The 12785-nt window shown below is 33.0% G+C and overlaps 1 protein-coding gene across 3 annotated transcripts in view; it reads right to left on the reverse strand.

Moving 5' to 3' along the window:
* The window catches only part of DPH6 (diphthamine biosynthesis 6), a 176131-nt gene that overhangs the window by 101231 nt on the left and 62115 nt on the right, over positions 1–12785 (reverse strand). For all 3 annotated transcript variants that reach the window (XM_072337782.1, XM_072337780.1, XM_072337781.1), the window contains 3 exons: positions 10991–11078; positions 3807–3957; positions 2368–2499 (listed from right to left, as the gene is read on the reverse strand). In XM_072337782.1, the coding sequence (XP_072193883.1) occupies positions 2368–2499; positions 3807–3957; positions 10991–11078 (371 nt within the window). The remainder of the gene's footprint in view (positions 1–2367; positions 2500–3806; positions 3958–10990; positions 11079–12785) is intronic.

A 12785-nucleotide genomic window follows, 5' to 3' on the forward strand; every position in this document is an offset into this window, starting at 1 on the left:
GCTATTTCATCACTCAAGGAGAAGATAACTACATTTCTCAAATTTCCAGTTTGGGACTGCAGTAAAAGGTTCTGCCGCATTATGTGGAATGCCAGAGAAAAAAAAAATAAAATACATATATATATATAAATAAATATATATATATATATATATAAAAGGTGGTCTAAATTGTGTAAGCTGAGAAACAAACTATAATTTGTGGATGTGTAATAGTATTATAGCATGTCAAAGGCAAAGGGATTTGGATAAATTTATAATTTTTAACTTTTTAGAAATATTTTAAGTATGGTCCCATTTTCTGCCTGAATGAGAGGAATGATGGGAAATAATATCTCCCTTGCTTGCAAACACAATAAAATTGACCTCCCAAAGTACTGCTGTTAGTATAAAGGTTAAAAAAAAGACAAACCATTTACCAATTCATCTCCTGGGTTCTTAACAACATGTCCTGCTTCCAAAGAGAGCATATTGCACAGCACATTTCCAGGATACACCATGAAAGCCCTTCTGTTGAATTTTAAGCCATTCACTCTCACTAAGTAATTATAAAATACAGCCAGCTCACTCTTTCTTATACAGAACTGCTTCTGACACACACCAAAAAAATGACTTTTTTAATTTAATTTTTTTTTATTTTATTTTTCAAAGTTGCCTGGATCGTTAGGCTGAGAGCTACAGAAGGCAACATCAAAATTGTCTACAGCAAGTAGTATTCTGGACTAACTTTTAATGTAATAACAAGCCATGTTGTTCCAGTGAAGCCTAGGAAGATATGCCATGGTAAATTTGGCCCAAAGCTGCTTTTTATGGAAAGCATTTCAATCTTTGTCATCTAAAGAGGTGTTTAAAAAAAGAGTTTCAGGAAACAAAAATAAACAGCAATGTACTGCATTCCCTCTTGTGCTTGGTTTTATGGAAGATATCCAGTCACCTTATGGAACAATTGCATGTTTCATAATGACCAACAATAAATTTATATTTCTGAATCCTATTAGAAGGACTTATCCTCCTTAGAGATCATTCAATCAGTTAATCCTGAAAAGGTTAAAAGGACTGTGCCTATTTCATTTTTAAACCATAAAGGACTGAAATGCTATATAGATAGGAAATATGACTACAGATGAAGCCTTGTGGATACCTGCCTATCAGCTAAGTTCTCAAGAACATATTGTTTTGTTTTTCCACGTCAGAAACTTAATCCATCTAGTTTTCTCCAATCTCTTACAAAAATAATATAACCCCAAAGGAAATCTGAGAACTGACATTTTCAATCAAAGATGAGAATATTGCTGTTTTTCCTGATTATAATACAGATAATGAAAGAAATGTGCTAAAAGCAACAGGTCACTGAACTACTCAAAGACACAATCAGTTCTCTTCTATGAGAGATGCTGTAGCAAAAATATATATGTATTAGCAGGTATCCATTCAAATATACAAAGAACAAATTCAAACATTATGCAATCCTTTTGCTTTAACTAACAAATTTTGCCCAGAAGATTTATACTAAATACTGTTGCCTTTTATTAAAAAATTAATCACATCTTCCCTCATGACTTCCAAGCAATTAAAACCTATCTTAAAGGCCTTTCACAAACAACTTCTTTACTTCCAATTTCTATGGTTTCTTAATCATCCTAATCATGAAATCAGGCACATATGTCAAAGTCAAAAGTTTTACACAATAATATTTCACAAGAACTTGTGAGCAAGAATTGGAGCCCACCAATTTACTCAATAAGAATTATTTTCATTTGCACGAATTAAAAGAAGACTGCATAAACATGCTTTATCTAATGATTTTAATTAAAAAAACAACCAAACAAAAAAAAAATACCCAAAAATTTGAACATTTTGTATTATATCAGAATCTCTTAAGGACAGGAGAGTAAGGAACTTGGATTTCAAGAATTCCAAGAAATTTCTCCCTTGTATTATAAGCAAGATTTACAGCTACTGACCTAATCCTAGAGGCCAAAATGTTCAACGGTTTTCCAGAAAACTTAATTTAAAATTATAGTGGCTACTAAAGTGCTTTAGCAAGTAGATGACATCAACAGCACACATACACTCTCACACAGTACATATTGCAAGAAAGCTATGAAGCCAGTAAGTACTATGGAAACAGCATCACAGCTACATGAATACTGTGCTGCCTTTCTATTGCCTTCAATGGCAGCCAGTCAAATTACAATGTGTTCAGTATTAAAGCCAGTAATGATTCCAATCAAATGCTGGATGAGGTGGCAAACTGACAACCATAACACCTGAAGTTAGAAAATCACATTGCAATACAGACTCCTTATTTAATACCATATTTGAGAAAGTATTATTAGCAGCTGATAATGGATTATCTGAAAAAATCACCTTTTAGAGACGAAAATGCTTCCCTTGCTGCCTCTTGAGCATTTTTGTCTTTTGATGGATGAAAGTGTGCAGTGATGCATGAAAACCACTGGTAACCAGTCACAGATTTCCCTGAACTTCCAACTGTCTTACCTATGGGAGATTAAGAACAGCGCTATGATTACAGAGACAAAAACAGTCACGTTAACGAAGAATACATTTTAAACTGTTTAAGTAAGAAGAACTATGGGAAAAAAACACAACAATGTAAACTGTTTAAAATATCTTCATAACTTATTTACAGAAATATAGGTATACATCAAATATTACAAGTATGCTGGTATCCAAGCTACAATTCGGCGCTTGTCAAACAAAGCAGAACTTCTTTAACACTACCTCCAGAAAATGTGATTGTAAGTAGTATTTAGCTGAGAATTTCATTTTTTCTTTCCTCTTTTACTTCTTTTCCCCTGACTGTTTACAATTTTTCTACTTGTTCTGATAAAAACACGTTACAAAAAGCAATATTGAAAAGTTAAAATTTTAGAAATTATTCAGCCAGCATAGGAACAGATTTTCAAAGTTACCTGTCAAAATTTAACAGAACTTAAAAATTCAACACAGTTCTAATAAGCAGCAAATGCTTAATCCACGTAGGTGCCTTTTTATTTATTTTTATTTTTATTTTAATTGTTTTGTTTGTTTTAAAAGTCCCTAAAAAATAAGTGGATTTTTTTTGCCTGTCCACCACTCCATATCAAACACTGTTACACTGTGAAACTTCCTTTTCAGAGCTTATTAATCTTTGGGTTTAGATTAAAAGTGACGCTGTGGTACTTCAGTGAGTTACCATTCTAAAAACATGACTTTATTCTGTGTTAGTCATCTCATGTTTGAGGCAATACTAGTAGCAGGCATATGATTTGTTCTGCACCTCACCTAAGGGACAGTAACTTGTTAGGGTGCTAAACTGGATAATGCATGAAACACTGTGACTGCTTTTACTAATGTGACAGACACAAAGCCTGTCCATGTAAGCATGTCAAGTCATGGCATTTTATTATTCATTTTAGAGTTCCCTTTCATACTTTCATTTAAAATGGAGTTAGGATACAGGTGCTGAAATTATCTTCTAAATAACTACTTCCTTCCCAGTTTAATGACAGTGCTATTACAATAATTTAGTTCAGGCAAATTATAAACATTAATGTGTAAAAGAAAGAAAAAAAGAAAAAATTGGGTTATGTTTCTTCAGCAAAATAACATTCATTTCATTATCACAGATTTACTGATTCCTACCAGAGAACTTAATTGTAGTAGGATACTTTTTATATATTTATCTTTAAGATATGGCTATTAATGGGCACAAATTGTCTTATAGTTTTAACAGCTACACCCCTCCCCAGCAACACATTATATCTGCTCTATTACTTTCCTAATAAAAGTTGCACAAAACTCACTGAAATCCAAAGAAATATGTTTCAAAGCCTTCCAGATAATCGGACCGATATCCTGAGGTTCATCCAGTTCTGAAGAAGGTAAAATATCACCACTGCTGCAGCTTTCTTCACAAGAGCAGCTACCTACCATAAATGTATCTGAAGATTTCTCCTGCTTGAGAGAAAAATTATAAAATAAACCAGTAAACAGCATGCCAAGCAACGTGATATGATCATATTTCATCATTCAAGCTTTCTTTTTTAATTATAAAAACCACTTCAGCTTGACAAGCACCTAAGCTTAGAAGAATTAATGGAAGAACAGGTTTTCCCACTATGTTGACTGCAAAATTACCAGCATACAGTATGTTTCCATTGATACACCATATGGGATCAAATTCCAGAGTTAGTAAGCAATAACAACGGGTATGAGAAACAAGGAAACTTCAGATAAGAGATAGGATGATATTATAAAGAAACACTCTTCCACAATTTTGCAGGACAGCTGTTTGCAAGAAAATATAATAACTAAGGGAAAAAAGGAAAAAAAGCACAGTAGTAGCAACTTGATCATTAATTCTGTCAGTAAACACTTTACACAATGAAAAAGACTACAAGAAAAGTTTTAAAACCTTGTTAAATCTTGAGTAAATGCAGCCACTGTCTTGTTCCACTCACCTCATGAAAAGACTATACACTCCATCAAATTCCACAAGCTTTAGAATGCTCAGAATTTTGAGATACATAGAACAGCATTTTACAGAAATGTCTTTATAAGGAAGAAAAATAATGTATGTTGTCTTCTTTTTTTTTCCTAAATTCTATCCATGCAACAGATAGACTACCACTAGATAAGACTATGTGGACTTCAGCAAAGCCTTTGACACTGTCTCCCATAGTATTCTCCTAGAGAAGCTGGCAGCCCATGACTTGGACAAGTATACCCTTTGTTGGTTAAAGAACTGGCTGGACAGCTGGGTCCAGAGAATGGTGGTGAATGGAATATTATTATTATTCCCCAATCTTTGGGGAATTATATCTTTGACTATGGCCATCAGTCAATATATTTTGCCATTACCTAGGGAACACCTGACAGCCAACTAGCTATTCAGTTATGACTTACAGAATAAAAATGAAGGAACAGAGATCTAATTCAATTACAGGTCTAAAATTTGATTATGCTACAACAATCAAGATGAAGGAAATAATAAAAGTTCCACAACACAGCTCTTCATAGAAATATACATATGCTGCTACGTAGCACCAAGCACTAAAAGTGCTAAAGCATCCTTCTTGCAAATGGTGCATTTTTTGAGTTAGCTGCTTATGCTGACAAAATTGTGAAGCCCGTCATGAAACAAACAACTAGAACTAGAGCATGGACATTCTGAGAGTACTAACGTAAAATATGCATCACTTGGTAATAGCCTTTGAGTACGCACAATGACATGAATGACACTATGACAATGCTGTGTTCTTTTCTGTTTGATCACTGTTTGCTTCTGTTCCTTTCTCATTAAAAAACCTGGGTTTTAACTTCAATAACATTATATTGAATTTAAATGGTTAACAAAGAATTATTAGGATAAAAATACACTGACTAGAAAGGGGGAAGTTCCAGCTGATTTCTTGATTTTGTCAGGCTTTACATAAATATCTTCTGAGAAATCTAGTATTGATAGGTATCTGTAACTTCTCTCCATTACCTAATAAGGTTGATCGAATTTATGACATGATGCAACAGAATCTGAAAAGAGCACCTATTCAATTTTCATGCCATCTGTGAAGATTGCTCTTTCAACTATGTTTCTAAACATCTTTTCTATAAAAGTCCTTCACTAAAAAATTCATGGCCTGTAGTAAGACTCACAGACTTTATTACAAGTGGTTTGGTGAAACCTACAACAGTCCTCTGTAGCACTGTAATAATAACAAGTAACTCAAATGTATGACACACTAAATTTTCAGATAACCTACTGTCAAATCCATTTTTTCTAAGTTTTTAATATTTTATAAGTGATCATATCAATATTGCTTCACAAATATAAATAAAACCATGCATGTTTACACACATACACAAACAGTTAGTTACCACATCCTAGAAATTCTTTGAGGTTTCTTACATACATCAAAGACTATAAAAATAATTATAGGCTATCACTAATTTCAATGGCTACAATATATCACAATGATTCATTCAAGGCTCACTCCTACAATGCTCCAAAAACATAGCTAATCAATCACATTCAACAGCAGTACAGGTGTAGGCTTTGGCAGAAGCATTAGGTGTGGAACCTGGCACAAGAAGAACAGGCTCAATTCCAGTATAAGTAGAGCAGCCAGACTCTGCTGAGTAGTTATATTCAAATCTCATACAAATGCTAATCTTCCACTTCTGTTAATAGAGAAAATAATCTAAGGACATAAATCCCAAAGTTACAGACTGCCACAAACAGACTTTCTTTGAATATCATTGTCATTATTAAAAAATAAATAAAAAAAAAACAAGCTTGCTATAATGACATTTTAATTAAAACTTACTGAACCTATTTCACTACATAACATTTTGATGTTACTTCACAGAAGCAATGTATTTTCCCATTTGTATAGACTGTTTCTCCCTCACCCACTGTACATTGTGATACCAAGCTAATTTTGGATCAGAGCCTGCATACATGCATATGGTTAACTATATGCATATAACTCTTGTCACTGATGTAAGCACACTCAGAGTGAAGTTAAGCAAATGCACAGAATGAAGTTAAGCAAATGCACACGTGTTCCAAGATCCAAATTCTCTGGTTGAAAAAGCCTTGGAACTAGGACTCTGACTGATATAGCTGAAATTCCATGTAGTGGTCTTTTATGAAAACAACAGATTGTCTTCTTAAAAAGCTTACATTCACCACCATAGAAACTGGTATAAAAACCCATCACAACAAAATTCCAAAACTGAAGGTTTTCCACTAAGCAGCAATGAGAATATAGCACAATAGAGAGCTCGTGAGACATAAGACATATGAGCACTGTGATGATCTGTTCCTTGCAGCTTACCTTGATAACAAAACTCCTTGGAATAAATATAATGAGGGAGACCATGTACATCCCTTGAAGTAGAGGGAGACCCTGTACATCCCTTGCAGTATAAGTAATATATAATAACAAGTATTATATATAGACACATAGGAAAGAATGTACTTTACTCTGAAAGATTTTAAAATAATGAAGAGACCTCTCCAAAAATATCTTTTTTTCAGAGAACTGGACTTAATCTGCAACCAAATGAAGCATGAAAAAATCATTCAGTTATTATCCTACTGTTTGAAATGAATCAATGTACAACAAAAAGATGTCTGTAATTATATGTTACAAAGTTTGTGAAGTTACTTGTTACAAACTATAGTTTCCCACATTTTTATGATGCAGAAGGGAAATTAAAGGTTACCTAGGAGAAATACCACTCAGTGATGGCAAAGTATTAAAAAAAATGCAACCAACAAAACAGCAAAATTCCCTCCCATGCTCCTTAACACCAATTACAAAGCCTAATACCTAACATGTTAGGTGGAGATGGATTAAAATAATTCAGATAGAAGAAACGAGACAGAAAAAGGCCACAAAGTTAATTGAATCTAACCTCCAGGATTATACTCCTTCAGTATAAAAGGCATGTACATATCTACCAAACACCTTTCCTGACTTTTAGAAATATTTTAAAAAGTCATCTCTAAATTAGCCTTTGAAATTGATTTGCTGATGTTTTACAGAGGCGCAACTGCTTGCATTTCAGCAAAACATTCCACCCAGATATGGAAAAATGAATGAATATCATTTCATGGCAGGTAAATACAATGCGTTACTACACGCCAAGGAAGTACAACATCAAAAATGACTCCTTTATCTGTTGCAGGTAATCAGGCTCCATTTCTTCTGCCAAGTGTAGATAGCTACATGGTTCTTTCTAATCCTGGACTAACTCTAACCTAAGGGGCTACAGTTTGACAGCTGGTATTGTTTTATGTATATGTACTCCTACTCACTGGGACTCAGGGAACAGAGCACTCATTATTAAATGTGACAAAGAGCAAATCTTAAAGCATGACTGATAGTTAATACATTCACTACTGTTATCAGAAATATTCTCAGAAAGAATTATTACATAAGAAGCTCCAGAAGCCTTAATTTCTGTTTCTAATAATTCAAAACCCAATATCGCTCATCATAGTAACAGAACAGTATGAGATGGGGCAAATGCAAAGGTTTCCAAAGTTCAATTTGTTGTCAATTAAAAAACAAACAAACAAACAAAAAAATAGCCTTGCAGTTTTAAACAGTTATATTTTGCCATAATTGAAAAATATTACAATTATATTGCATACAAAAATCTGTTACATTTGATTTAGAGGTACTGGAAAATGCTTCAGAAATTGCCTCCCCTCAGCAAAGAATATTTTACAATTTAAATATGCAAAGTCACAGAGTTATTGGAAAAGTGAAACAGCAATGAAGGTAGGTATCTATTTGATGTATATCAAAGTGGTGATCTTTTTTTTCCCCACAATGAAGTAAATGAATCAATCACGAATTTTAAGCATGTGTGTTGCATCAGCATTATTTATTCTCAATGTTTCAGTAGAATACCTTTGAAAAAAAGTTTTCTTAAGCTGCTTTTCTTGCCAAAATTCTAATATTATTCTAATAATAAAATCATACATTTAATTATCTCTTGATTTGTTTTGGTGTCACTGCTAATGAAAGAAAAAAAGGAGGTAAGAAGAAAAAACTTTCAAGTATACAAGAATGCATCTTGTGGTTTCACAGTAGCATATTAAATCAGAACAGTAAGTAAGATGTTATTTTCCCCCAGGCACAGGGGCTCATTTTGCTGCCAGAAACAATCTAAAACAAATTTCTACCCAAGCTTTGTAGTTAAACAAGAAGAGATTTATCTGAAGTAAATACATTCCTGAGGAGGAAAGACAGCAGAGACTAAGGTATGCTAGCATAACAAGTGCATAGCAATAATAAAGTAAATTTCAAAGAATGTAAAATTAACATCTGTGGCATATAACTAAGTTAAATTGAATACAAAATAAAAATTAAAAATACATATTTCAGCTGAAATGATAAGAAAAAGTATGTCATGATGCATACTAGAATTACACATCACTGTGCAGTCAATTAACAGTTTCTACAAAGAGCTTACATAAGTGGCTACATTTATACATTTTTCATTCTCACTGTTGAGAATTTCTGCTCAAATTTCAGTAATCTTTTGAAAGTCTGAAACTAAAAATGTTTTGCTTTTTTTCCCTGCAGTGATTTGTTATTGTCGACTGGCTTTCAACTACTGATCTACTGATACTTAAAATTTTTTGTAGGGCTTGTAAAGCATGAAGGAGTGAGAAAAAGTACAGTGCTACAGGCATATTAATCTTAAAGACCTCTCTATCTTTACACAGTTAAACTGTGCCTAGTAACATGCTGTGCTCTGAAGGACTGACTGGCTCTCCATATTCACAGCTTCTTGAATACGTAGCTCATTTTAACACGACACAAAATGAATCTATAGCCAAAAGATTCTAATGCTTTTCCTCATGACACAGACATGGCAGAAAACAGACTATTTTTCTTTTAATTCTACAAGATATTAGTCTATATAGCAAAATCCAGGGTATACCTCTGTAAACCTTATGTCTCTAGGAGTATGACAGCTTTGTCTACAAGGAATATGAAATAAGATTTATTACAATACTGCCTGAAATTGTGAGGCTTTAACCAAATCTAAAACATCTACATAAGAAGGGCAAGAGCTTCCATTCAAATAAAAGTAAAAATCTTGATTCTTATATAAAATATTATGCATTTTAATAGAATGTTTTCCTGATTTATATAAAGCTTTGTGTTCTTCTTTTTCCCTAGCCTGTCACTTTTTAGTGATATATGGTGCATTTTAGCATTAAGTTTGCCATAAGCAAGAAAAGTCAGGACCCCCAAAGAAATATTAATATGTCATCACTAGTTCCACATGTCTCCAGATTTTCAATTATTCAGCCTATTTGGGTTTGTTTCATGTAGTTAGTTGACATTCTGTTTCTCCTCGCATATACTTTACCATTTTGTATCTGAAAGTCTCAAAATAGAAACAAAAAGGATAAAATTCAATTCACTTTTTGAGGGGAACAGTGAGTTTACCATAGCAGAAAAAACCCACAGATTTTATCTGTATAAAATAATTACATTAAAAATGGTAATAAATATGCACACACACAAAAATATATATATCCCTCAAGAGAGATGAGATGTAAATGAAAATTGTAATAATTGTAATAACATTTGGTAACAATCCCTTCAACCAGAAGAGGTTCAGTGACTAGCAAAGCATAGAAAGAAATGGAAAGAACTATAAAAAGACGACTGCAGTAGTGGTAGGAAGATCATCTTCATCAAAGTTGAAGCACTTACAAACGTTAAGGAATGAAAAAAACATATTTTATCTGCAAGGTAATGAAAAGTAGAAAAGTGTATATAGGTATGAAAACTGAGACGTATATATGACAAAAACTAGGAAAAGTACTTTCTAATCTGACTTTCTTAGCTCACATATAAGTTTGCAATATCTAAATCATAGGAGTTCCTATTCTTCTCCATATTCCATTGAATCAGGAACTACTGAGGGAATCCCTGCTAATTACTGACAATTCTTTCAAGCTCATTGATCAGGATATATTCTCTACACTGTTTTAAAGTCATTCATTAGATGTAACTTTCATACAGAAAAGATGTTTGATACTTGAGCACTAGCGTTCAGAAGATTTTAGAATCATCCACTCTGCAACAGAAACAGCATAAAGAGATGACACCTCCAAGCAAATCAACACTGTTCATATGGTTCCTAATACAGATGCATTCTACTCTGTGGCTGGCTGTATGATGCAGCCAGCCACTTGACTGCCCCATGCTGGTTGAATACCTTAAGGTTTCAAAATGAAAAAATGCTACACTAACATACTACCTTCATTCATTCATTCAACATGCAAGTATTTATACTGAGTTTTCATTTATCACGTTCTAAAATTCAACTAAATATGTACATCTTTATTTCAAAGAACACAAATGAGAAGGTGTAACTAAACTTCAAACGACGCAACACAAAAAAACATGCATACAGCTTTAAAGGGAGAAAACACTATGAATTTACTTGCCTTATTCTCCAGGTGCATTTTCAGAAAATGAAGGTAGGCCACTGGTGCAAATGCATCAGCTGAATGCATAACCACTTTTGCTGAATCTCTGAAATGCAAAGTTATCAGAATTATGTATATATCAATGTACAATTTAACATGTTGATAATGCTTCACTGTGCAAAAGACTGCAAGGTAATCGAGAATCTTTTTTAAAAACAACTAAGAAAGTTTTGGCATACAAAATTGTTCTGATGAACATCATGCTATCTTCAATAATTTTCAAAAGAAATAACTTATACATCCAGATCAGAATGAAGATATTTATCTAGATATAGCCTATGCAATCATAACTGACATTATATTTTGCATTCCAGAGACTAATAAGTAATGTAATCTTTTCATTTTATCAATGTGAGATTTTTAAAAGTCTGTTTTTCCATCATTAATGCTCCAGGGACTAGCTCTTAAAGTATTAACACCATGCAATATTTCACGCTGAGAAACTGACTGATTTGACCATCTTGCATCTGATACTGAAGACTACTAGACACAACTTTTCAATGCCAAATGTGTTGGTAGCAATGATAAACTTACTGTGTGCTGATTCAAATTAGTTAATTGTAGCTTTTATTTTTACAGACACAATCTGTCACATTTTGATTCACAAGAGGCTTTATCTGTTATTTCCATCTGCACGGTTTTACTACTTAAGCAAAAGGTAGCTTTAGGAAATAATTATCAGGAAGTGAGAAACTGAGATGCATTACAAGAAAACCTGAAAATTCCTATAAGAAATGCTGAAGACATACAGATAATTTTCTTGAAATCACAGTGCTCTTAAAACTTCACAGTATTCAATGAGTTTGGCCTGGGGATTCCAAACAAGATCTCTAGTAATGATAAATGCATACTGGAAACAGCTGAAGTTGGCTAGATTCCACTGACTTAATGAAAGCGTAAAATTAACAGAAATATCTGCTTTTTAAAATGTGGCTTAGCATTTAAAATCAAAACTCCTTAATGCAATCACCATCACTATAATACAATACACCTTTAGCATAAAAACTTCTAATTCACTATCGATAATCTTTTAATTTATTGATTATTAAGTCTATAGCTTCATTCTTGAGAGTTACTATCAAGACTTTTATGATTGAAAAATCAAATTCTTTTAGGACTTCTTAAAGATAGCGTCTTAAGATTAAAGTAATTCTTTTCAAATGGTCACAGTGCCTACTAATTCAAGCAGAAATTTTGTAAATGGCTAGAATATCACTTCAGAAATTTTTAGTTATAAGACCACATTGACGGAAAGCATAAAAACATACTTTGAGATGGTAATGATGCCTGGTATCTTCATATCCCCAGTGTCTGAGGATAATATCTCAATAAACACTGCTTGTGGTTGAAAGATACAACAGCAATGGGAAAGTCTGTTACTATTCAGTGATGCAGTAGTTACTTTAAATTTCAGAAAAGCTTATATCCAAGTGGAACAATGATATTTTAGGGTTATTAATTGTACAATTTTGTACAATTTAAACACATAGTAACTTTTTAAAAATACTTTTACAGAGTAAAAGAAGCTGTATCCCCACATGTACAAGTTCAACAGTGCAGCATGCATGCTAAACATTGATACTTGTCCTTACAGTTCTATAACTGTAGTTTTTAGATCTTATCTGTTGCTCAATTAGTAAACAGTAACATTTCTTCTAAGTATGAAATGCATTCCTGAAACAGACAGTTAACACATGGATGGCACCACAGTAGGTATTTGATTTAAAATGCTAATATTTCTCAATTGATGGCT

Source organism: Excalfactoria chinensis, chromosome 5 (genome assembly GCF_039878825.1).
Source record: "Excalfactoria chinensis isolate bCotChi1 chromosome 5, bCotChi1.hap2, whole genome shotgun sequence".
Lineage (NCBI taxonomy): Eukaryota > Metazoa > Chordata > Aves > Galliformes > Phasianidae > Excalfactoria > Excalfactoria chinensis.